The sequence below is a fragment of the Erythranthe guttata genome, chromosome 8 (genome assembly GCF_056151865.1).
Source record: "Erythranthe guttata isolate IM_541 chromosome 8, IM_541, whole genome shotgun sequence".
Classification (NCBI taxonomy): domain Eukaryota; kingdom Viridiplantae; phylum Streptophyta; class Magnoliopsida; order Lamiales; family Phrymaceae; genus Erythranthe; species Erythranthe guttata.
Window position 1 is genome coordinate 20,053,163 of NC_142540.1, and position 25,526 is coordinate 20,078,688.

The window sequence follows — 25,526 nt, forward strand, 5'->3', positions numbered from 1 at the left end:
TTTATTATTTCAACTTTAAGTATAAACTCTCTCCTATCACATCATTAAATGATTAATGTTGTTTTTTTGGCATTTTAATAAGTTTTTTTTCTAAACTCAAGATACAATTATTAATATTCTTATAACTGTGCAAAACTTCAAAATGACAGTTGATTAGGAACGAAGGAGTATTAATGCTACATATGTTCCTAAATACTACAGTTAATTAGGAGTGAAGGAGTATTAAATACTCTATTTGTTCCTAAAATATGTGTCGTTTTCATCTTTTCACAAATCTTAAAAAACTCAATAAATACATCTCGATTTTAGGAGAATGCGTATTATTAGACAAAAATAAGCTTGTTTACTAATTCATGCAGAGAGAGTATTGGAGAGTTAATAAATACAAAATTGAAAATTATGTAATTAATACAGTATAAAAATTATAGGGTAAATTCCACTTTCTCCCCTTGTACTTTAGCTCGGTATCACTTTACCTCCTTATACTCCCGATTCCATCGATTTACCCCCTATGTACTTGAAAAATTGTCTCAATGTGGTCCTCCCTGCTAGTTGTAGACATTTGACCCTAGCACCGCTTGATCTAAGATTTGAAATTACAAAAACACCAACTCTTCCGTTTAAATAATTATTAAAAAATAATAAAAATAAATTAAAAAAAAATAAAAATTCAAGACAACGAGAAAACTTAGTCCACGACGTCAGCCACATTTTTTTTAATAATTATTTAAACTGGGAGGGGTGGTTTTTTCGTAATTTTCAGACTTAGATCAAACGGTGTTAAGGTCAAATGTCTGAAAATTAACGGCGATGGCCACATTGAGACAATTTTTCAAGTACAGACGAACAAATCGATGCAATCGAGAGTAGAAGGGGGTCAAGCAATATCGAGTCAAAGTACAAGAGAGAAAGTGAAATTTCCCCAAAATTCTAAAGTGTCAAGATAATATGAACTCAGTTTAATCACTACAAGAAATATTGGTTTTAGTGACGATTATGTATGGTCGCTAAAAGTTAGAAAATGGTAGCTAAAACTTCTAGCGACCAAATTAAGCTTGGTCACCGGTGGTCACAACAGGGTAGTTACTAAAAGTACTCAGCGACAAGAAAATTAATTGGACGCTAAAAGATGAGATTTAGCGGCGAACTAATGATGGTCACTAACAATATAATTATTAACGACCAATTTTTGACTCGCTAATGTAAATTTTATGGTGGCAATAATATTAACATGGTTGCTATAGCAACATATATAGTGGCCATATAATTTTGGTCGCTAAATGATATATACTTATAGTGACCATATTTTATTGTTGCTATAGGATATATATTTGGCCACCACATTTTTTGGTTGCTAGACAATATACATATAGTGACTAGTGACGATATATGTTGGTTGATAAATAATATATTTATTGGTTGCTAAAATATATACATATAGTGACCATATTATTGGTTGCAGTAGTTTTTACATGGTTTCGACATTTATTAAATTTACTGACCAATTCAGACCAATAATTAATTGATTACATTAATCATTAATGTTTATTTGCAACAGTGGGTGTAAAAAAATAATTAAAATAAAACTAAAGATTTTAAATTTACATATTATCAATCAAATGTGAATATTATAATTTCAATCTATCATACTCAATACAATAATAAATCAATCATTCCAAGTAATAAGAAAGATTCCTATAATTATTTCATAATAAATTCCACTTCATAAATTGTTAAGCGACAACAAATATGACTTCCATGATAACGTTCTTTCACTTCATCTGAAAAATGGAAAAAAAAAATCAATTAGAAAATAAGAAGTAGAATTTTGACAAACTTTATGGTTCATTTTTATATAACGTACGGTATACCTGGATCCACGACAAATAAATCTCGTATAATCATGAGCAACACCCGGTAAGCTAATACTACTTTCTATGTCAGCTCCATATGAAGTAAGAGTGTTGTTTCGTTCAAATTTATACATGTCAAAAAAACATGGTCCTTGCATTCATAAAAGAGAGAACAAAAATTAAGAATATTTAGCAAAAATCGTAACGATGAGATCAATACATTACCAAATACTGACTCAATATCGTCCAACCAAGAATTTACTTAACATACCCATATGATGTTATGTATAATTCCTGCACATCATAGCAAATAATATTTTTTCCTATTAAACACCAATAAATATATTACATAGAAAAAAATAAAAATAAATAAATAACACTCTTGAACCTAAATATATGGTACCAAAGAACAAAATTCAATACATTGGACCGACCTTTTTGTGTAGAAGTTTCTTCCCATTGAAATCAATTTTCTCCAATAGCATTACTTGATCAAAATAAGACGTGCCACACGAATTAAGTAAATAACTTGAAGAAATAACTAACAAAGTTTTCTCACCTCGAGTTAGCACCAACAGCAGCACCATAGACCAAAATTTTCTTAGGTAAACAACAACGAATAACACACCTGAAATAAGAATCCATTAGTTTCTTAAGCTTCACTTTCGATCACATTACTTTATTGTTGCTCAATGTGCATAAGACAAATTTCAAATAACTGATGACTCAGATTGATGCTGACTACGAACATTAAACTAAAATCCAACGTTATTTGTTGTCACATTTTCTTCCCAAAATTGTAGCAGGCCGTACGCTTATCCAAATTGGAAAAATAATATACCAAATAAAAGGTCACAACTTTATCTACAATTTTCGCGAAGATACCAACCCAAATCACTAAGATAACACAGCAATAACAGCCCGAAGAGATGAATACAGAAAAAACTGCCAGAATTGTTTTGGACAAAGTCGTTTGCTGTCACAGCTTATTTGAAAAATCATAACAATTTGTAGAGTTATCCAAATCGACCACAAAATATACAAAATCAAACCTGACAACTCAATATACAAAACTTCAGAAGACACATAGCCTAAATTATTACTCCAACATAACAAAAACAGCTCCGTAAGATGATTAGGCAAAACTGCCCTGTTTTTTGACAGATTCACTGTCGTCTGATTCCGACCCCTAAAAGGCTATACCACGTGCTCGAATTGGAAAAAATTAACCACTTACATTTAGTTTTCGAGGTCCTCTACGAGTTTTGAGAAGGAATTATTCCCAAATTCACACTCCAAACCCTTCGATTTTGGCTCCAAAACAGGTGCGGTAGCAGATTTTATTTCCCTTAGGGTTCTGGCGAGCAGGCTGAATTTCCGTCTCGAAATTGAGTCAAGCCATTGTAATTATAACTTTACAACCGCTTATCACTCTGCAACTCGAATCTTTCCGTTGCTTAATTTTTCTTTTTATGGTGGAAAAGGAGAAGAAAAAAATCGAGTTCTGTTACTTATTACCATTAATAATCTTAACATTTGAAAAATAACACCAGGAAGAAAAACAATTAGATGATGATATTTAGGTCTTCATATTTCTCGAGGTTTGTAACGGTACCTTCTATCATCAATAATCCACCGCTAAGACCTCCGTTCATTTAATTCTTTGAAGAGCCAAAAGCTGAACTTCAGATTACGGCCACCATCGGCGACCTCTGCCGGAAATCACCAACACCGGTGTACATCTAAACTCACAATTATTCCAACGGTGGGTCCCAGGGTTCGCCGGAACGGAACGGGAACGGTGCCCTCCGTTCCGGAATCCCTAACCAAATCGATTTCACACCGTGACTCGGAGAGAAAAATCTGATTAAAAAAAAGAAGAAAAACGGAAAAAAGAAGACGGTGAGGGGCCTAGTCGTGGTTTGATGGATACCTAAATCTGAGTCAAAGGTTTTTTAAGTTTCCAAAATTTGCAATCTAGTACTTATGGCTTTTTATTTCTCTTAAAGTAAACATATAATTTCATAGCTTACAATTTCACCCCCTATTTTTATATCTCAAGGTATAAAGAATTGTTCAAAAATTAAGATTACTGTTTTAATGACAATTTGAATAGTATTCTACCGTAGTATTTTGACATAAATTATATTTTTTTGAAAGAGAGAAATAATTTGGAATGAAAGAAATGCGTGTAACGAAACAATGAGAATTGGTTATGTTTTTCCATTATTTGCATTTTCGCCCTCCATCTTTCTTTCTTTTCTTTTCATTCCTTGAGTTGTTTAAAAATTCAATTACTAATCAAATCGATTAGATTTCCATAAGTAGTTTCGTACTAACCAAATTAAAGTGGTTACTAACAACTCAATTAGATGGTTGTTAATAGTTAAATTAAAGGCTTGTAGCAACCGTAAAAAAAATTGATGTTAAATTGGTCACTATTGACAATAAGTTATAGTGACCATAAAAATTGTCGCTACAAACTTTAACTTTAGTTGCTACAAGGTGTATAACTATTAGTGACCACTTATAGCTACCAAATGTTCGCCGGTCGCAAAAGGATTTGACCCTTCCGACTTTTGCTACCAAATTACTTTTGGTTACTAAATGTGAATATTCAGTGACCATTTAGCTATGGTCGCTGAGAATTTGGTCACTGAAACTAGTTTTTCTTGTAGTGAATTGGTCCAATATCCTTTTAGTTTGAATTTTGTTGAGCTTGTACCATCAATAATTTGAAGGGTAAATTACAACCAACCCCTGATGTATGGGCAATATACAAAAAAACTCATCTTGTTTGAATAATTATATCTACTCTTCAACTATGATTTTTTTCTTACATCTGCACCCTTATGGTGTCAAATTCAACATAATCATCTAGATTTCGTGGAATGTGCTCTAGTTTGTACTCGTTTTGTGTAAAAATACAGTTTCTGATGCACCACAGTCTGATATATACAAGCCAAAAAATACATATTTAATCATCTTGCTTCAAAATGTGGAGTTCGAATGAGATAAAACAGATACAAAAGTGAAAATATTCCATATTATATCGAAGATTCCACTAAATTTGAAACCACAAGGGTTAACATGTAAGAAAATTTATAGTTGAGGAGTGGTTGTAATTATCCAAACAAGTGGAGATTTTTTGTAATTTAACCATACCTCATGGGTGGTTGTAATTTACCCATAATTCGAATTAAATTTAAAGATCAAAACTCAAAATTTGAAGCTGGACATTTTTTTATGAGCAAATAAATAAGTTGTTCTCTTTAATGTGACACCTTAATCTTTATTTTTATATTGAGAACTTAAATACTTCATCCGTTCTCTATTAAGTGTCGTTTTTGGCTTTGCACAAGGATTAAGAAGCTCAATAAATGTGTCTTGATTTTAGATAAAATATATTAGAAAGACTAAAATAACCTTGATTATTTAATGATGTGATAAGAGAGAATTAATATTTATAGTTGAATTAATAAGGTTAAAACAGGAAAAAATACATTTAATGCAATATTGGAAATCTAAAGTGACAAATAATATGAAACAAAAATATTTAAAAAAAGAGACAGTTATTGAGGAATAAAGAAAATATATCTTAATTACTTTCTAACTAGGATAAAGAAAAATATAAATATGATCTTATTGAGATTTCATCTCAGACGCTCATTTTATTTACCACAAAAAAAAAAAAAAGAAAAAAAAGAGAGAGAGAGAGAGCAAGTAGAGAAGAGTAACATTTTAAACTACAGAAAAAGTTAAAAGAAAAAAGAAATGACTTTCAGGGTAAAAAAAAGTACTGTACAAAATGACATGTCAATTTGTCATTATTTTTTTGACAGCTCAGCTCAGAACCCGACCCCAGCCGCGCCGGCACCGGCGCCGAGCGGCTCCGGCTCCACAACACCATTCTTCCACAAACACGACTCCGGCATGACTTTAGCCGCCGCAGTCCTCATCGGCTCCGACTTGCACCTCGTCAGAGCAAACGGCTCGTACCCCGCTGCCGCCCCCAGCTTCTGCTCAATCACCGCCGCCATCGATGGCGCCGCCGCCGGTAGAGAGCACGACGACCGCGCCGGCTGGAGACCGTCGTTCTTCTTAGACGGCGGCGCCGGGACATTCGGCTTAGCAGTAGTAGGCGGCTTGGACTCAACGACCAAATGCCTCCTCTTGACGGCGGCACCGTGGTGGCAGCACCCGCCGCCGTTGGCGGCGGCGTTCGCCGCCTTCTGCTTTTGCTCCGGCCGGCGGACGAAGTCCGTGCTGCAGACCCACGTCTCCTTGGAAACCTCCATCGAGAGCTTGGGCTCGCACATCATCAAGAGCAAACATTCCGGCAATACCACCATGGCAGCAGCTTCTACTACTTCTTCAACAACAAATGGTGATGACGTGTCCTTGTCTGAAATGACGTCATCATCAGCAATTTTATCACGTGGTAATTGATCTGTGTTTTCTTGGTCCAGAAGAGCTTCAAATGAAGACATGTTAGACTCATCTGAATCTTCTTCTTCTTCTTCGTTTTCCTTAACTTCTCCGAAACCTCGTACTCCATCGAAATCTGCATTTCGTACGTCGTCGTTTTGATCTTCTTCTTCATTAATTTCATCAGATCTGCATCTCATCAGCAAAACTTCATTTTTCTCGTTTGTTGTATTAATGGCTTCTTCTTCTTCTTCTTGATCTTGATTTTGATTTTGATCTTCCTTAAGAATAACCTCGGAATCTCCGCCGCCAACCACCACCTCAATAATCTCCTTCCGCTTCCTTCCTCCGCCGCAAAAAAACACAGACACCAGCCACCTCCCAAGAACAGCCCAGCACCCACAATTTCCACCGCTCGAGAGACAGCATTTTCTTCTTCCACTACTGCAGCAGCAGCTGAACTCCGCCGCGGCGCGCAGAGCGTCGCAGACGCAGATCGGCAGATGAACCCATCTGTGGCGATCGGCGTGGGATGTAATAATCTGCTCTGGCTTTCTGAAACTCGCCTCTCCGATCGGCCTTCCGCCGGAGAGGCTCCGGAGAGACTGCTTCGCTCTCCTCTTCGACTTCACCCTCACTTGACCAATGCAGGTCACTTTCGGCGACGACGGCTCTGGGTTTTCGAAACGCCCGCCGCCTCTCTTTTTCCCACCGGCGGCGGCGAAAACGCCGGAGGACGACGTCCCTTGGCCGCCGTCGGTGAGGCGGGGGCGGCGGCTGAACAAGGAGATAGAGACGCCGCCGCCCCTGACGGCGGCGCGGAGTGGTCTGAGGATTGCTTTAGTGAGTTTCATGGATGAATGAAGTGAGCTGTGGTGGTGGTGGTGGTGGTGGTGGCAGCGGTGGTTGCGCTGCAGCTTATCAGTGATTGTTCTGCGGAAATAATGGGGTCTGTTATTTAAATCCATTTTTATTTTTATTTTCAATTAAATTAAATTTATTTTATTATTTGAATCATGCAAATTGTTGTTTTTCACTGCTGTAGTTTGCTTGTTCGATCTGTGTTCGTTTGATTGATCTGATTGATATTTTTTTTTTTTTTCATTTTCTGCAGTAAAAGTAAAAAACACTAGAATGTGGCTAACCGGTTGGCCACATCAAGCTATTGTTCAATTACGAAAATGCCCCTAAACTTAGGCTAAATTACGTAAAATACCCTCAAAATTCGTAATTGAAAAAATCCCCCCTATCCCCTTACGATCTGATTTTCATGAAATCTTTTCTGTTACAGGGAATGTTCCCTGAAAAATGTCGATTATATCCTTGCAGCCGTGACATTTCTTTATTCTACTTTTGAGATATAAAATTACCCACTGAGGGCGAGTAATGAATTAATTCACAACTTTTTAGTATTACTGGTATCTTGTTGCGAGTAATTTTTATCTTTAAAAAGTAGCATAAAAGAAAATTTCACCCTTGTAGAGGTATAATTGACATTTTTCGGGAAATATTCCTTGGAGATTTTGTGAAAAACCACACTGTAAAGGGCACAATGTAATACGGAAAGAAACATTGGGGAATTTTAGTAATTACAGATAGGTGCGGGAGTTTTTCGTAATTTGACCTAAATTCAGAGGAATTTTGTAATTTACTGTATTTATTTATCAAATATGTATGTATTAAAGATTTTGACGAAGAATTATGAAATAGTTTTATATAAACTGAATCTTGAATTGACCATAATTATTTGAAAAAATAAGTAATGAATTATATGTAGGGGGCATTTCTGAAATAGTGTAGGAGAAGTAGGGGTATTGTTGGGGGAAAAAAAAAGAAAATGACATGGAAACATAAAGAATAGAAGAATGCACGTGACAAGCGCCAGGTAGTACCACCATTCATGAAACAAAATGATCATCATTATTGATTGACTTGCCTCACTCTTTTTTATTTTATTTTTTTTATTTTTATTTTTTTATATTATTCTTATTTATTATCGAAAGTCGGATGAAACGGATCGAAATTAATTTTTTAAAAAAATTCCAGTACCTTTAAAAAAAAAATTAAAACTACTTCCCAATTTAATATCAATTATATCATAATCTAGAAATCTATTATGTTCACAAAAGTTTCAGAAAATTTGTGATATAGAGAGTCAAATAAATTCTAATTTTTTTCGTAAAGTTTCAAATTTCGTGAATGAGTCAAAGAAACATGAAGGTAAGAAAGAAACTAATGGGAAAAAAAGTCTTAATTTTTTTTTTCTTTCCTCTCGTTTTTCTTTTGCCTATGGGTAAATTACAACCACCTCGATGTACGGTCAATATATAAAAAGAGTCATCTTGTTTGGATAATTACATTTACTCCTCTTAATTGTGATTTTTTCTTACATCTTCACCTTTATGATATCAAATTCAACATAATCATCTAGATTTCGTGGAATGTACTCGTTTTGTGTAAAAATACAGTTTCTGATGCACCACAATCTGATATATACAAGCCAAAAAACACATTTTTATGATCATCTTGCTTCAAAATATGGAGTTCGAATGGTAATATAAAACGGGCACAAAAGTGACAATTCATATAATCTCGAAGATTCCACTAAATTTCAAACCGCAAAAGTGGACGTGTAAAAAAAATTATAGTTGAGAAGGTGGTTGTAATTATCCAAACAAGAGGAGAGTTTTTTTAATTTGATTACACCTCTTGGTGGTTGTAATTTGCCCTTTTCCTATTTTTTTATTTTGTAAAACAAAAGTCTTAAATTTTGGTTTCGCCATTGATTGACTCAAAATGACAACTTAACTAAACACATTCAACGCGCGTAATCAATTTCTAGTTACTCAAAAGCAAAAGAATGATCCAAAAATACATGTACCGTACAATCTTTTCGTGTTATTTCCAAGTTATTTCACTTGACTAAACCTAATTAAGGTGGTTGGTTTCCAAGTAAGTTTGCTTGATAATGATACCTAAATATTGAAAATACATAAACATTGTTTTTGTGTCTTAAAATAAAGTAAATAAAATAAATAAAAGAGAGTAATCACAAGAGAGAGAGAGAGAGAGAGAGAGAGAGAGAGAGAGAGAGAGAGAGAGAGAGAGAGAGAGAGAGAGAGATGGATGAAAATAGGCTTTACTATGCATCAGCAAAGGGAGACGAAAAAGCTTTGCAAGAACTCCACCAAACAGATGAATTCCTCGTCGACACAGTTTCGTACACGTGTCAAAGCAAGACTCCCTTACACGTGGCAACAGCCAATGGCCACCTGCCATTTGTCCGAGAAATCTTGAAGCTGAACCCTCATCTCGCCGAAGAATTAGACTCCCAACAATCGTCGCCTCTGCACATAGCCTCGGCTAGAGCCTACGTCGAAATAGAGGTATGCCGGCCACTAATTATTCGCATATTTTTCAGTTCCAACTTGGAATATAATAGTGGTAACCACGATGTTCGGTACGGTATTAGTACCGTACAAATACTCTCCGGTTGTTGGACGATCGAATACTTTTAATACCACAGTATTGCCGCAGCAAAAAAAAAAAAAAAAAAAAAAAAAAAACTGATTTTTGCCACTTAAGTTTGACCGCCTCAGACCAGCTCAGAGTGCGCCTCAACTGCCTCACAATCATACAATACCATAAATTACGGTGGATAGACGGTCTATTTAAATTTTGATAACCGTACCGAATCCAGTCTAGTGACCGTAGTTTGATTCATTCCACGCCAAAATTTTAATATCCAATATTTGGTAACCGTACCGAACTCGCCACTAATACGGTTTTTTTTTTGCAGATTATCGAATATTTGGTTGAAAATACAAGCATAGATATGAACGCAAGCAACTCCAACGGACAAACACCAATGTCCATTCTAGAGCAAAACCCGCAAGACGACACAAATTCGGCAATCATCGAAATCATTAGACCAAGGATTCACATCTCAACCGACAATCAACCTTTTAGCAAATGGATTACCGAGAAACGAGACAGCGCAATGGTGGTAGCAATCCTGATAGCAACAATGGTCTTTCAAGCCGGCCTGAGCCCCCCGAGCGGCGTCTGGCAAGAAGATTCAACGCAAGATTCCTCCCCCCCGCGCATAGCAGGGGAATCTGTAATGGCATACCGTCACCCTAGAGCATACAAGAGCTTCGTGTGGGCCAACACAATAGCATTCGATTCATCGCTATGCATTATCTTGCTTCTCGTCAGTGGGCTTCCTTTCAAGCGGAAGCTTTTCATGTGGGTTCTCATGGTGATTATGTGGTCGACGGTGACGTCGATTGCGGTGACTTATGGGATGTCGATCGGTGTGGTGACTCCGGAAAGGCACTGGAAATCTACGAGCATTGTTCTGTGGATCGGAGTGGCTCTGTGGAGTGGTGTGGTGGGGACACTAGGTGTCGGGAGCACGGTTCGACTCGCGGGAATTTGGCGTTCTAGAAGATTTAGAAATTCGGTTGCGAGGCAAGAAAGTGCATGAATAAAGAGATCATATCCCCAATAAAGACTATTTTATCTTTCAAACTACCTGTTAAGTTTATTAAATATATCCTTCACATATAATACCAGAATTTCAGCGATGTAATACAAGATCGAACCGAACGTCTTACTAACTAAACAATTAATTAGTCAGTAGAGATTAATATAATACAGTTTCATCTAATCTAAACTCATCCGATATAAGTAACTGAACGAGCCCTTAAACGATAAGATTATTTTAGTATTTTTAAGTATTTTTCCTAAAATCAAGCTATATGTATAAAAATGGGGGCCATGCCCCCCTTGCTCTATACATGCCTCCACCATTGAATACAGAGCAAAAAATAAACAGAGTTATAATTTGCAATTCACTTCTCATCAACATTATTAAACGAATTTGGGACAAACGCAATCGATAACAATTTTATACGTAAAATTTGCATCGCTATTATCGCAATCCACATATAGTAAACATACATAGTTTTAATTAAAACACCAACCACAGTTATTTCATATAGATTCTACACCTAGTTAATAGCGGTTCTTCGTCTTCTTCAAACACATATTCACAAAATTTGTAATCCAACATCGAAAATAAAATTCAGCATTGTTCGAATACGTCTTTCAGAGATTCGCCTCTCTACTCCTCCTCTTCTCCGTTATTGGCAAGTTCACACTCGTCAATCCATTCGCTATATCTGCGTACGTAAATAATCGTTTAGCGTAAACGAACAAAGAAAGATTACTATTCGACGAATTTCTTGAAAAAATAATATATTTACTACTTACATATCTATAGCCTCGGTCAAAGCTGTCACGTTGGTGCTAAAGCTCTCTTGGCAAATACGGCAAGATGCCTCACCGATCAAGTTCTTCATATCACTGTAAAAGCAAATAAAAAATACTTAACAACACACACACACACCCACACCCACACACACACACACACACATAAAGAAGAACGAAACAAACGAAAAAGGACAAAATCGGAACTAATGAGACCAATGAATTGAAGACGTAAAAGCCAAATACAGTTAAACCTCTGTAAATTAACTTAGCGTCTTATTAAATTATCGAGTTAGAATTATTAAATTATCGAGTTGATAATTTAACGTGTTTTCACCGAGTCGGGACCGGGAGAAACTATTATTTAATCGAGGTTATTAATTTTTCGAGTATTAACTTATCAAGGTTCTACTGTTACGTAAAATCCCATAAATTATATTTTTCTATAATATAATATGAAAAAAAAAACGGGGAGGAGGGACTTACATTCGGCATTCAACGCTGGTGCCATGGTTACAGAAGGGGCAGCTGAAAACAGTGTCGAGTTTGTCCATACGCTTCTTTGGTGGCGGCTTCGCCCTCGACTTTCTCTTACCCATTTAGTTCAAGTAGGGATTACTGTAACTGTTAATACGACGGAAACGTTAATCGAGCAAAAATAGTATACCGGTATAAGTACGCGCGAGATTTTAATTCGAACAAACCATAACAAGTATAGATGCAACGTGACAACAAAAACACAAACACGTGTATTATATTTACATACATATCACACGTGATTCGTTAACGGTCATTCGTCGAACGAATCTTCCAAGAAACGAAATTCAAACTCTGCTTTATATATTTCAAGATTTGCTTTTTGGGTAAAAACGAACAACGATTTGGTGCGAATTTAACCGAGTAAAACTTCAACAGATAATCAATCCTTATTTCTACTGTTTTATGATTCATTAGCAGTAATTTAGCAACAAATATTAAAAATTAAAAATTCTAGACGGAAAATTCAACGAATTCAAGATTTGATTTTTGGGGGAAAAAAACGCAATTAAACTAACTGATGATCCTGTGCGAACATTAAAAAAAAAAAAAAAAGAAAACCTAAATTACAGATTTCAAAATCGAATAAACCCTAGAAAAAAAATGAAATTAGAACAGCGGCTGCTCGATCTGTGCCGTGGAGACTAACCCATCAACAATCGTCAAACAGAAAACGAAAACCGAAACCCTATATGCAATTTTGGGAAAACGTAATTGAAAAAAGAAAAAAATAAATAAATAAATAAATACATGCAATAGGATAAATACGAAGCTTACCTTACAATTTTGCTTTGTTCTCTCTTCGGATAGATTCTTGCTACGAACTCACAATAATTCTCCCGAGCGATGATGGAGGGACTGTATTTATAGAGCATTTAGAGCGTGAAGTGTACGCGCGTACCAATGCGCAGCTTTCTTATTTTCTGAATTTTTAGGAGCCAGATTTTTTTCTTTTTTAATTAGGTGATGTTTTTAAAAACCTTTGAAATAATGTAATTATAAATTCAAAAAATATAAGTAAATAATATGAGTTGATGATTGTAGTAAAATTTAGTATAATTAATTATTTATAAAAAAAATGGAGTGATTTGCAAATGTTTTTGAAATTACTTTTAAGCAGTTAATTTCTCTATAGTCCGAGTTTGTGTCGATTTCGACCCTTTTGATTGGGTCCCGTTTTACAAAAGACATAATGTACCCTCGTATAAAAATTAATTTATATAAAGAGAACGAAAAATATGAAGAAAAGAAAATAAATTTCTTCTTTTTCTAAGAAAACATAAAATCAATTTATTTATGCATCTAAATTTCTATACATAAATGGTTATATTGTTTATATATTTTTAATCTTTTTGTATTTACTAAATAATTATGATTAGGGGTGGTAAATGAGTTGAGTTGCGCTCGATGAGCTAACTAGACAAAAGCTCGAACTCGAGTTCAGTTTTTTCGAGCTCGAACTTCGGACAAGCTCGAGCCCAATTATGGTTGTTCGACAGCTCGCTCGCTCACTTCTTACTCTTATTATTATTATTATTTTACAATAAATATATTATTATTTTTCTATTCAAAGCTCGAGTCGAGCTTACTGAAACTCATGCGAGCTCGAGCTCGAGCCTGCGAAAATAGGCAAACTTGCCTACTTGTGACAAGTCAATAAAGAGTTTAGTTCGGATGCCGAAGAAAAACATAAAAATGAAAGGACCTATTTATAAATACCTAATAAATTATAATACAATGTTTTTCTTCAGAGGCCCAATTCTTGTGGTTTTAGCCCTTTACAAATGTAAAAGGACCTGACCCAATCAGATAACACTAATAATTCGTATAAGTCACCACACGTTTTTCTTTTCTTTTCTTCTATTAATAAATTTTAAATAATATAAAAAAATATATAATGCATTCAGTAACAACTCGACAATAAAATAACCAACCGTAAAATTAAAACAGTAGTAAAATTAAGAAGGTATATTAAAAAAATGACTGTTTGACGCTCGGTCGTTGCACTTCAACACTCTGCCACTGCCAGTTAATATCGATTGACGGTCGGACAGAGTCCGATCAAGAGTCAAAGGACGATGGTTGAAATTCTGAATCGTATTATTCGAAAAATTAAATAAAATAAACCAAATTAAAAGTAGAATTTTGCTTCGGTATATGCGGATCATGCAAAAATAGAAATTTGGGCAAAAAAAATTAATTTTTTTTAAATGGATAAAGCAATTTTTATTTAGTGGTTCAGCAAAGGAATATTCTTTTAGAGAAAAGGCTGAGCTAAAGGGAAAGGGCAGCCGTCAGCCACAAAAAATGGGGCCCACCTTAACCCTTTTGGCGGTTATTAAATAAATAGTTTTTTTTTCAACAATAAACAAATAAAGTAAGACAACCAAAACATGTATTAACCTAATCTCCAAATTAGGGATGAATATCCGGACTAAACTTTCGAATTCTGTCGATTCTGATCCGAAATTATCCGATTTTTTCGAACAAGTTTTTTCCTTTCAGTTTCTGAAATTCCAATTCTTGTTATTTCCAATTTCTTCTGCAACTAATTTTTCACTCCCAAATGAAATCGAGCTGATTCATATTCGATTTACAACCCCTACTCCGAACACTCCATAAGCAGATTTCTGCTTTGAACCTTTAGATGCCGGCCCAATATTAACTGCGTAAACTCCATTCGTTAAATTTGTAGACGAGCTCGTTAAATGTCACCCTATTCTCATTTCACCAATTTAACCTACTCGTCTAGACGACAGTTACTCCTATATTAGCTTCATTAATTAGTTTTCGCTACCAAATAATTAATTATTTTAATAAAAAAATAATTAGTATTTAATATTTGGCTTGTTATGCATCTTAACATGTGACAATAATAATAGAGCCTAAGCTTGCACATTTACAGCTAATACTTATGAAAGAAAAATAAGAAGAAGATTAACAAATAAATAGTAATTCAAGTTTTGATATCCTTATTAAATTAGTAGTAGTACACTTTGATCACCATAGCTTGTTTAGGGGTGAAATTGGAAAAAGAATATTTAAATTCTGTCGATTCCGATTCGAATAGATTGATTTTGGAATAATATCTCTCATTTCGAATTCCATAAAATCCGATTTTCATTTTTTAGATTTTCTTTGGAATGGAATATAAATACATAAATATTCCAATCTTCGATTCAATTTTAATTTTCCAAAAACAATTTCAAAATTTTAGATTTTTCCCTTAAAAATCACACTTCAAATATCAATATTATTGTGTATTTTGAATTACAAGCGACTATAAAAAATAGAAAAATTGAATTCCAACATCTCGAATCGAAACTTTTTGATTTCAGAACAAAATTCTTTTCATTCCAATTTCAATTTTTTTTTAAATAATAAAATTGGAATTAGTTTTTCACTTCCGATTTTTTCTAAAAAAATATTCCAAAGTGCCATTACAAATTGATTCGTCCGATTTCAACAATTACTAAAACACCCTTGCAATTTACAGTGGGGACCAGAGAAATTCTATTAATTTAGCGAATTATTAAATTATCGATTTAATAATTTTAACACATTTTCACCGAGTCAGAACCGAAAGAAACTATTATATAATCGAAGTTATTAATTTATCAAAGTTTTACACTGTAAGAAAACGAAGGTCTTTTATGGAAATTCAAGACATAATAGTGTAGGGAAAAAAAATAAAAGAAAAGGAAAATAATTAATGACCACGTAGCAGTTACTGTAATAAAAAAAAAATAAAAAAAAATTAAAAAAAAATAAATAAAAAGAAAAATGCAGTACTAGTACAACTACAAGGGTCAAAGAATAGACAGACTCCGGAGAAAAAACAATTAACAGGTGATTTTCCCTATTATTAAAAAAACCGTCTTTCTCTCTCTAAAAAATTTCTAAAACATTTCAAAGGCGACCAAATTCATCTCTTCTATATTCTTTCCCAGATCTCTTCACCTTTAATTTTCGGTTAGTTTTTCAGATGATCTAATTTCTTTAATTTCTAATTTGTTTATTTATTTATTTAATTTTTTTTTTCTGAATTTTTGATGGTTTCTTGGGCTTGACTTTTTTATGCACAAATTTCAAACATGCAATGCATACATTTGTGTTTTAATGACACAATCTTGGTGGGTTCTTGGTTGGATTGTAGCTTTGATGATCATTGATCACTTTTCTATTGTTTCTCAAGATTAGGGTTTTTGTCTTGTTTTCTTGATTTTTTTTTTTTAAATTTTTGCAGGAGCTGCAAGTAATTTATTGGGATTTTACTGCTGCAGATTAGCCAAAGGTGGAAACTTGCGGAATTTCAGAATTCTTTTTTTTGATTTTCATGTTAAAAAGGTAATAACTTTTTTTTTTTTGAATAATTGTTTGTTTGGGGCTTTATGATTCAACTATTTGATCGGTTTGGGCACATGGGTTTTTTGTTAATCTTAATGTGGAATAAAATAAAATATTATCTGTGTAAGAATATGAATTCCGGTGTTCTTGAGTCGAAAAGAATTAACTATTTATGGGATGTTCGAAGTAGTTGTTTTTATGTATGTTTGGACTTGTTGAAATGTTTCCAACTGCATAGAAATGTAGTTAGATCTTTTTTCGTTAATCTCGAGACATTTAATTGATGGGTTCTTTGTGTTTGAAATTTTAGTACATTCGTCTCGATCTTCGGTTTTCGTACATGTAGAATGTTGTTAGATGTAGTTTCTTCATTAATATCTTGTCGGCTAACGATTCGAGGGGTATTTGACAAGTTAGTTTCTTCATTATATTAACATAAACGTCTTTACTACCCCCCATGCGGTTCGCTAAAAAGGGCAAAAAAACGAGAGTAGAGATATTAATAAGCGGCATTTATTGGTACTATTAATATATATATTAACAACTGTCATTTTTCCGAAGTCGATTTTGTGACTGGTTTAGTGAACCAAATGTGAGCTAGCTTTTGTTTGTTGTATAAGTGCTACCGACAAACATTCAAGATCATTCATTTATTATTGGAAAACGTGAAATTTTTTGATTATTCTATTATTTGTATCAATTCTTGATTTTACAGCTTCGATTTTTTTTTTTATCCTTTTTCTGATTTGCGTAACTATGCTTTCGAATTAGGCATCTCGTTCAAGATGGGGCATCGGAATACTCAGTTCACTGATCAACAGCAACAAGGCCACAACAACTTTTACGGGACTTCATCGAACTTTCCTCAGCCCAATATCCACTCGGTGGTCCCCGCTCCAATAAACCAATCGAATTTCAATTTCCACCACCACATGCCAGATCACCATCAAGACAACCCGTTACTGTACGCCTTGCCGCAGATGAACGCAGCCCCATCCAGCCATTTCAGCAACCCGTATCTACCGCCGCCCGTCCATCTCAATCACGGGGCCTCCAGTATGGTTGGTGTTCCGTTCAAGAGGAAAAATGCTGACGTGGCGGCACACCCTTGGATCTACCCATATTACAACAATGCCTCGGTGGTGGGCCCCAGTTCGTCTGTTGAGTCCGATGTTGCTTTGATGGACAATAGTCGTATGATGGTACAAGGATGTTTTGTCGCCCCACCTCATCAATTGCCCGGTAATAATAATCCTTGGTTGGACATGCATTTCGCCTCGAGCAATGGCGATGTCGGTAATTTTGCGTGGGCCCACCCTCCTTTGCCCTATGTGCAAGGTAAAAAATTTTTGTAGGCCTATTAAATATTAATTATATTGACGGCAATGTTTGGACGCGTTTCGGGACGTACGCTCATTTCTTTTTAATTATTTTTTTGTAGTTGTCGACGGTTTTCCGAATGGTCCTCATCCACAAGGACAACACAATCCACATCATTGGATGACGCCACCTATGCAGGGGGCGAGAGGAGGGTACAACGCCAACATTCAATCACAAGTCGCCACGTCATCCAGAAATCGAACCCCGGCAATTAGTCCTTTTCAAGAAATGGTAGATACTAGGCCGACATTCGTAGCCCCTATTCCATCTATGGGCTTTCGATTGTATCAGCCACCTCAGCAAAGGGAAATTGTACTCGGTTCGAATATAAGGCACCACACTCTTCCTCACTTGAGAATTTTGCCAGAAGATGTAATATTCGTTTACTTCTTTTTTAAATTCCATTAATACCCTTCTTGCTTTTATTAAATTTCATTATTTTTTTATTTGTTTATTGTAGGAAGTTGCGATACTCGAGATTCCGGGATATCGTGAAGCAGGAGGTTCTATTGATCAGCACAGAGATATGCGTTTGGATATTGATCACATGTCTTATGAGGTAATTAATTGGGCGGTTCGATTTTTTCCCCCCGTTTTTATATGCCGTTGTTATATATATGATGTAATAAAAAAGTTGATTTTTTTATAATTTATATGACAGGAGCTTCTTGCACTGGGAGAACAGATCGGCAGTGTTCGAACGGGATTGTCCGATGAATTTATTCGTCGGAATTTGAAAATAAGATCTTTTGCCTCGTCAGCATCTTCCGTCAATCTAGAAAAGGAAATTTGCGAGGATCACCAAATCAACTTATGTGTCGTATGCCAGGTACTATTATTTCAATTCATATTTTACACACACACACACACACACACACACACGCACACACACACACACACACACACACACACACACACAAAAAACGGTTTTGAGATTTTCTCGTGTTCTTAAAAATTGATGATGACTAGGATGAAAGAATTTGAAATACGAGCCTCGTTGAAATCATTGTTTATTGACCGTTTAGATATATTATGAATAAATACTCGATTTGATATAATTACTAACGACGAGATTTTTAATGTAGACGGATTATAAAGAAAAAGAGGAGATTGGAACTATCGATTGCGGGCACGAATACCACAAGGAGTGCATAAAGAAGTGGCTGATTGTGAAGAACAGTTGCCCCGTTTGCAAATCCACTGCCTTAAGCAATAAGGCCGTGAATTTGTAGAGATACAAATCGGAGCAAATTATTGCTCGTCGTATCAAAATTTATTTTTATAATCCACAAGAAAAGAAAAGACTGGTTTTTTTTTTCTCGGTGTATTATATTTATATATATATGTGTATATATATCGGCAGAGAGATATGACATTTGTTTGGCCCTTCTCTCTCTCTCTCAATCTCTCTCTGCTTGTGTCTATGAAACTGTACAGACTTTGTTTAATTTGTTTGTTCTGTTATGAACAAATGGTGTAATAGATTGTAGAGAGATAAAGAACATAGTTAAATATTGGATGTGATATTATGTATAATTGTAGAAGAAGAAAAACAAAACCAAGTTTAGAATTTGGTGTTGTTTTGTGGAGGAAGTGAAAATTGGGCAATTTTTTGCTACAATTTGTGCTTTTTATAGGTTATTATTAATTTTTTTATGTTTTTGGTGTGATTATTTCAAGATTTGTATACTTGAGAATTTTATGAAAAAAGATGTGTTGAATGGTTATATACTTTGACCAAACTTTAGAACCGGTTCTCTGACCGATTTTATTGGGTTGGGTAATGGTTGGCAACTAACTTGCGTAAATGGTTGCTTAATTTCAGGATCAAGAGGTATTAGATGCTCTTTGTGTCTCCTTCGCATAAAAAATATAACTAAAATTACTTATGCAAAATATTAGTTTTAAAAATATTGTATTTAATACATATTTTTTGCAGCGCCCCGATTTGGAGACAACTACTCGAATAATTCATCGGCAAAAATTCTATAATTCTATAAAATAAATTCGAAACTTAAAATTTCAAAACTTTTATTTATGATATGGAAAAAGGATTAATATTGCATTACAATTTGAAACTCATACGAAATATAAAGTCTAAAATAGATGACTCTTTGTTCTATTACAAAGACGCCCAATTGAGTGACTTACACGGAAATCAACTCAAATTGTTATATAGCTTAAGCAAAATAATATGATCACTTGATACTTAACCTGCGCATAATATCCAAGAAAGGAAACAAATAAGTCCAAAGGAAACAAATAAATCCAAACGACTTAGTGAGAAAGTATGTAGTTTTTAAGAAATGAAATAGGAAATTTAATCGACATAATGTGAAAGAAAGAAAGGTATAAAGGATCAATTTTTTTTGGCGGGATCTCCAACCTTGTATCACCCAAACATCATGCTAACCCTTATCCCTCCATTCCGACTCGAGTGGCCGCTCGAGTGGAAACATGCATTAGGCACAACCGGAATGTGCCGGTTTGGTTTCAAGACATTTACCTCCAAATCGTCAAAAGTCCAAACAATCAAGTTGGGTTCGTTTGGTAGACTAGACACCAACAACCCGATGTTGCCCAACCGTCTTGCTGGAAGACCCGGGCCCAAACTCCCCCAAGAGCGTCCTCAAGGGTGGGGACATGAACAAAGTTCAAGATTAAACAAAATTTCTTTCTAAAATCAATTTCAATCAATATGATAGAATCCCATAATTATATCAACAAAAATGGCTGCAATAAGTTAAATTATGGGGACAAATCAAAAGGAGATGAGCTCTGAGTAATTAAGAAATTCAAAAGCTTAATAAACTCAAGAAATTGAACCAGCCCAAGAAATAATTTTGGAGATGTTGTGCTCAGCGAGAAATTGGTCAAAACCATAGTTTCCCACCTTGTGTTTGTGGAGCTTGTGAGATTTGGATCTGATTAAGAAATTCGTTCTCCCTCTTTAGTTCTTGAGCTCCATCTTCGTTTTCCCGTAAACTTAGTGCGTGAAGTAGGGTGAAGAAAAATACAACTATGAAGATTTCTTTTATAGATGAGAAGGAAAACAGGTGACGTGTCTAGCAAAAAAAAAAAAAATGTTTCGGCATGAATTGATACAGTGTCAATTTCTCAATTTCTATCGAGTAAATTTCTGCTAGATCAAATTCATTAAATCTGTCCTATTTTGTTGTTTACTTCTTAATACCCAAGATTTTCTTAAAATATTAATTTAGTCCCGAAAATTTACTTAAAGTATAATTAAAATAAATTACTTAAGTGAAATAAGTAATGTTTGAGAAATGCACGAGGCGATACATTTTTTAATTGGAATAAACAACTTCTTTTGCCAAAATAAGAAAATGTTAATTTTTTACATTGATTTTTTAAGATTTTAATTTTGTATTTGTTACAATTTACTAATATTTAGTCAACTATTTTAAAGAGGAACAAAATCTATCTATTAGAGTATTTCTAAATTTAGAGTATGCTATAAGTATCTGCATCGACCGCTGCCGCCACTATCAACCACTCCAAGTCCAGCAGTTTCATTTTCACTTGTGTCGTCGTGGATGATACCGACATTGTTGAAGGGTCTGCTGTCGTCACTGCTGCTACTCCGACCGACCGGGGCACTATAGTAGCATGGTGTACCCATATCTTTTGTACTAGTGAATAGTGGAACAAAATCGACCTATGAAAGCATTTCTAAATTTTAAGAATTTTGTATGTAGGATCCATCCGATAGAATTTATTTTTTGATTGTAATAACTTGTTTTTTTCCTTGGGTGTTTATTGTAGGGTGGATTTATTGGCATATTCAAAATCTAGCTATTTTAGCATTTCTACATTTAGAGAGTGCTATAAATCGGAATTATTCAATTTAGATCTACATAATTATCTCAAATATTTCTTATGCAGATCACCTATTTGTATTACTTCCAGCTTCTCATGATTGGTGATGATCGATTTGATCATACGATCAGAATTTAGAAGTGATTATGTATGATATTCTACGAATATTTCCTAATATAATGCAACTTTTTTGAAGTCTCTACAAACCTTTAATTTTTCTTTTTTGAGAGGATACAAACCTTCAATCTACTAATTGATTATTATCGCCTTGATCTTGCGGGCTAGTTCTAATACGAAATTTGGTCCAAACTAATTATATATAATCTCTCTCTCTCTCTCTCTCTCTCTCTCTCTCTCTCTCTCTCTCTCTCTCTCTCTCTCTCTCGTCAGTTATGGTTGGGTAGTTATGAGTTATGACGGCTATGGCGGCGGTAATGGGTGGCGATATGGCTGCAATGGGTATAGAAGTGGTTACGAATGACTATAGATTACTACGGTTTCCTACAAGTGTCTTCACATGACTACGGTTGGATTTAAAAAACAAAAACATGTTCTTTTCATAATCTTCAGTATTATGCGGGAAAAAAAAAAGAAAAAAAAAAGTGTTTGTAATAGTAAAAGAAATGCTAAAATGAAAAAAAAATAGAGAGAGAGAGAGAAAGGTGTTCTACTTAAAAAAAAAATTAATGCAAAATTGAATATATTAAATGGTGAATAAAAAATAATAAATAAAAGATGTGCGGATGACAACTTTAAAATAAATTTAATAAAAATGTGAATCAAAGTTTTAGTTAGGTTTGTCATAATAAAAAAAAAAAAAATAAAGTTTGTCATCTAGTTCTACTACGTTTTGTCACGAGCGACCTATATCCGAAGACCCATAATTAATATAAGGGTAAATTACACCCACACCCATGAGGTATGCTTAAATAACTTTAAGGTCCCTGTGGTATCGATAATTACACTCACCCCTTGAAACGTGGTTATAAACTCTAATCGGATAATGCATTGGATACGTTATTACGATAGAGTTCTAACGGTCTATTGGTTTCAGGAAGTGGTGGAGACAACAAAGAGTTATGGGTGATTTAAGACATATTGGGGGAGACATGTCACTCCCTATAACTCTATGTTATCTCCACCACTAGCTAAAAGTAATAGTCCATTAGAATCCTATCGGAATAATGTATCCAACGCATTATCCCGTTATAGTTTCTAACTACGTTTCAAGGGGGTGAGCGTAATTATCAATACCATATGGACCTTAAAATTATTTAAGCATACCTCAGGGGTGTGGGTGTAATTTACCCTTAATATAATTAGGGCTTCACAAATTGCCGAACTCAACTCAATACTACAATCTTGATCCTACTTCTGATTAGTAAAATTACTAATCAAATTAGTCAAATCAAAATATTTTTGTTACATTCTTTTCGGTAGATGATAACATAGACAATTCATGTAATCTTCTTGGTTCATGGTCGTCGGAGATACGATTTAATCAACTTCAACTTACAAAAACTTCTCCGTCAATCATTGATGTACTCAACAGTATTCCATATCTATTCTATGCATCCGAAAAACAAAAAAAGTTATGCATTCGGGCTACCATCGATTAGTCTTTCAGTGTGTTTTTAGGTACTCGCAGTGCAAACGGAAACTTTAGTCGTGAATCGAATTAAACTTATTTAAATATAAACGAAAATCTAATTCATCAAACTCCAAAAATCTTGACTCTTAATTTAACATTACGAGATATTAACAATCGAAAACTAGATATCCACACAGAAACATCAATTTGGTTAACTTCAAGAATCACACCACATATCCATCTATATATATAACGCATAGTAATATCCATCTTCGTTAAGCATAACACGGCACAAAAACCCGCAAAAGAGTCATTTTAGTAAAATAACACGACGTGGCGAAAAGCCAACTATATCACTAGTTAAAGAACTCGAGTTTATTGCATTTAGTACCCCTGTATTGTATCAAATTGCAAAAAAAACTCCCCATGTTACAAATATTAGCAAAAAAAACAACCCTTATAATGCGTTTCTTTTAGCACACAATCCCCAAAAAAGAGACTAAATTTCGAATCATGGGGTTTTTGTGCTAATAATATAACCCGGGGAGTTTTCTAACAACCAGAGAAAATACAGGGTGTCGAATGCAATAAACCCACAAATAACTTACACTGAATTACGCGCACGATCACACGGAGCAACAACCACCCTTCTTCACATCCTTCGAACCGACATTCACATTCTCCCCTTTCGGCAACTCCGCGGGACTCTCTCCAACCTCAAGCGCTTTCCGACTAACGACACGGTATATCTCATTGAGCACCTCCGTAAAGGCTTTCTCCACATTCAAAGACTCGAGTGCAGATGTCTCGATGAAATAGGTCTTCTCCCTCTCGGAAAAGGCCGTTCCGCCCTCGGTCGACACAGCTCGTAAGTGACGTAAATCGGCCTTGTTGCCCACGAGCATGATCACTATATTCTGGTCGGTGTGGTCTCGAAGCTCTTTCAACCACCTCTCGGCGTTCTCGAACGTGACGTGGCGAGTGACATCGTAAACGAGCAACGCTCCAACGGCACCTCGATAGTAGGCGCTTGTGATTGCACGGTACCTAGAAAGAAGGGATCGAAATATCAATTGAGTTTCTTCAAAATATAAATTTTGCTTTGTGTTTCTGTCTTTTTCAAGAAAGATGGTGCTCGACAAACAGTAGAATTCTAGACGAATGTACATCATACGGTATCCAAATAGAATCACAAAAGATTGCGAAAAAAAACACACACGCGAAGGGTTTTAAATAACAAAGTCTGCTTGTTTTTATTTTTATTTTTTATTTTTTGCCGATTTTCGAGGAAAACGGTGTTCGACTTTGTAGATGCAGTTATTTAACACTACAATTAGAACAGTTGTTACAGTCTAAATTAAACCCCTTTGATTGTGTATGTATATATAAAAGCAGATTTGCAAATTGAGCTACTTAAGAACAGAATGCCAAACAACTTACCGGTAAATCAATAGCTACACTACATCAATTTACATGTAGGAATAATTGCCACAGTAACACAACAATTTTTTACACAATCTAGGCGCGTAATGCACAATCGACAACTTTTAAAAATAAAAATAAAAAATTAAAAAAATCAAATTTGTTCGAATCGGAAAATGAAAGGAAATAATTGTGCGATAATAATTTTTAATTAATTAAAAAAGGGAGGAGGAGGAGAGAGAAGTAATCATCACCGTTCCTGGCCAGCTGTATCCCAAATCTGAGCCTTGATGATTTTATCGTCGACTTGAATACTCCGAGTTGCGAACTCGACGCCGATTGTGGACTTCGACTCCAAGCTGAACTCGTTCCGAGTGAATCTCGACAGCAGATTTGATTTCCCCACGCCGGAGTCTCCGATCACCACCACCTTGAACAGGTAATCGTAGTCGTCGTCCGTCCTGTACCCTCCCGCCATTTCCGCTCAATGAAAATACTGATCTGGAGTGAGATCCTTATGGATTTTGCATCATTGTGAGGAAATTCGGCGGCGGCGGCGATAGATGTGGCGGCGGCGGTGGCGGTGGAAGAGAGAGAGAGTGATTACTAAAAAGCAAAAGGGGGAAGGAATAAATCGGGTTGGGTTTTTGTTGGTGGTAACGCTTGCCAGCTGCTACTGGCTCTACTGCTAAATAGTAGTTGCTAATGGATATAAGTTTGTGCGATGAATATGGGATAATTAATTAAAATAATAAATTAATAATAATAATAAATGGCCTTTTGATTTACTTGAATAATGAATTTATTGTATAGTAAATTTTCAAATATTTAGCTACTAATTCGGATTGGCGGTT

At 35.0% G+C, this 25,526-nt stretch overlaps 5 protein-coding genes and 2 long non-coding RNA genes across 11 annotated transcripts; 2 read left to right on the forward strand and 5 right to left on the reverse strand.

Annotated features, from left to right (window-relative positions):
• Window positions 1-1,575: 1,575 nt before the first annotated feature.
• On the reverse strand, window positions 1,576-3,718 carry LOC105963098 (uncharacterized). The gene is made up of 5 exons (XR_001173257.2): window positions 3,469-3,718; window positions 3,091-3,319; window positions 2,413-2,481; window positions 1,872-2,004; window positions 1,576-1,781 (listed from the first exon to the last, which is right to left on the reverse strand). It is a non-coding gene; the product is annotated as an uncharacterized LOC105963098 (long non-coding RNA).
• Window positions 3,719-5,482: 1,764 nt separating this feature from the next.
• LOC105970318 (uncharacterized) lies at window positions 5,483-7,340 on the reverse strand. Its single transcript, XM_012995126.2, has one exon. The coding sequence runs from the start codon at window positions 7,247-7,249 to the stop codon at window positions 5,702-5,704; it is 1,548 nt and encodes a 515-aa protein (XP_012850580.2). The 5' UTR covers window positions 7,250-7,340; the 3' UTR covers window positions 5,483-5,701.
• A 2,015-nt stretch (window positions 7,341-9,355) lies between these two features.
• LOC148768761 (uncharacterized) lies at window positions 9,356-10,946 on the forward strand. The gene is made up of 2 exons (XM_088821339.1): window positions 9,356-9,667; window positions 10,081-10,946. The coding sequence occupies exons 1-2, from the start codon at window positions 9,404-9,406 to the stop codon at window positions 10,768-10,770; spliced, it is 954 nt and encodes a 317-aa protein (XP_088677465.1). The 5' UTR covers window positions 9,356-9,403; the 3' UTR covers window positions 10,771-10,946.
• A 219-nt stretch (window positions 10,947-11,165) lies between these two features.
• On the reverse strand, window positions 11,166-13,016 carry LOC148768762 (transcription elongation factor-like protein). 2 transcript variants are annotated; one of them, XM_088822300.1, is made up of 4 exons: window positions 12,870-13,016; window positions 12,042-12,179; window positions 11,559-11,651; window positions 11,166-11,467 (listed from the first exon to the last, which is right to left on the reverse strand). In XM_088822300.1, exons 2-4 carry the CDS (start codon window positions 12,152-12,154, stop codon window positions 11,410-11,412), a joined length of 264 nt encoding a protein of 87 aa, XP_088678426.1. In that variant the 5' UTR covers window positions 12,155-12,179; window positions 12,870-13,016; the 3' UTR covers window positions 11,166-11,409. The 2 variants fall into 2 exon arrangements, with proteins under 2 accessions (XP_088678426.1, XP_088678427.1); XM_088822301.1 differs by having other exon boundaries at window positions 12,875-13,006.
• A 2,865-nt stretch (window positions 13,017-15,881) lies between these two features.
• LOC105970437 (hypothetical protein) lies at window positions 15,882-19,440 on the forward strand. Of its 4 annotated transcripts, none has more exons than XM_088822303.1 (7): window positions 15,882-15,941; window positions 16,376-16,439; window positions 17,211-17,777; window positions 17,881-18,191; window positions 18,280-18,378; window positions 18,481-18,648; window positions 18,905-19,440. In XM_088822303.1, the coding sequence occupies exons 3-7, from the start codon at window positions 17,225-17,227 to the stop codon at window positions 19,049-19,051; spliced, it is 1,278 nt and encodes a 425-aa protein (XP_088678429.1). In that variant the 5' UTR covers window positions 15,882-15,941; window positions 16,376-16,439; window positions 17,211-17,224; the 3' UTR covers window positions 19,052-19,440. The 4 variants fall into 4 exon arrangements, with proteins under 4 accessions (XP_088678429.1, XP_012850712.2, XP_012850713.2 ...); XM_012995258.2 differs by having other exon boundaries at window positions 15,891-16,064; window positions 16,339-16,439; XM_012995259.2 differs by having other exon boundaries at window positions 15,895-15,941; window positions 16,339-16,439.
• A 389-nt stretch (window positions 19,441-19,829) lies between these two features.
• Window positions 19,830-20,975, reverse strand: LOC148768763 (uncharacterized). The gene is made up of 2 exons (XR_016032905.1): window positions 20,713-20,975; window positions 19,830-20,033 (listed from the first exon to the last, which is right to left on the reverse strand). It is a non-coding gene; the product is annotated as an uncharacterized LOC148768763 (long non-coding RNA).
• A 2,481-nt stretch (window positions 20,976-23,456) lies between these two features.
• Window positions 23,457-25,407, reverse strand: LOC105970429 (ras-related protein Rab11B-like). Its single transcript, XM_088822305.1, has 2 exons — window positions 24,927-25,407; window positions 23,457-24,297 (listed from the first exon to the last, which is right to left on the reverse strand). The coding sequence occupies exons 1-2, from the start codon at window positions 25,148-25,150 to the stop codon at window positions 23,877-23,879; spliced, it is 645 nt and encodes a 214-aa protein (XP_088678431.1). The 5' UTR covers window positions 25,151-25,407; the 3' UTR covers window positions 23,457-23,876.
• Between the last annotated feature and the right edge of the window lie 119 nt (window positions 25,408-25,526).

Coding starts and splice junctions, on each gene's coding strand:
- LOC105970318 (XM_012995126.2), bottom strand. CDS start 7,249: ATGGATTTAAATAACAGACCCCATTATTTCCGCAGAACAATCACTGAT.
- LOC105970429 (XM_088822305.1), bottom strand. CDS start 25,150: ATGGCGGGAGGGTACAGGACGGACGACGACTACGATTACCTGTTCAAG. Junction 24,298..24,926: donor GATACAGCTGGCCAGGAACG/GTGATGATTACT, acceptor CCTTCTTTCTAG/GTACCGTGCAATCACAAGCG.
- LOC148768762 (XM_088822300.1), bottom strand. CDS start 12,154: ATGGGTAAGAGAAAGTCGAGGGCGAAGCCGCCACCAAAGAAGCGTATG. Junction 11,652..12,041: donor ACCAGCGTTGAATGCCGAAT/GTAAGTCCCTCC, acceptor TTGCTTTTACAG/TGATATGAAGAACTTGATCG. Junction 11,468..11,558: donor TTGACCGAGGCTATAGATAT/GTAAGTAGTAAA, acceptor TTACGTACGCAG/ATATAGCGAATGGATTGACG.
- LOC148768761 (XM_088821339.1), top strand. CDS start 9,404: ATGGATGAAAATAGGCTTTACTATGCATCAGCAAAGGGAGACGAAAAA. Junction 9,668..10,080: donor GAGCCTACGTCGAAATAGAG/GTATGCCGGCCA, acceptor TTTTTTTTGCAG/ATTATCGAATATTTGGTTGA.
- LOC105970437 (XM_088822303.1), top strand. CDS start 17,225: ATGGGGCATCGGAATACTCAGTTCACTGATCAACAGCAACAAGGCCAC. Junction 17,778..17,880: donor TCCTTTGCCCTATGTGCAAG/GTAAAAAATTTT, acceptor ATTTTTTTGTAG/TTGTCGACGGTTTTCCGAAT. Junction 18,192..18,279: donor TGAGAATTTTGCCAGAAGAT/GTAATATTCGTT, acceptor TGTTTATTGTAG/GAAGTTGCGATACTCGAGAT.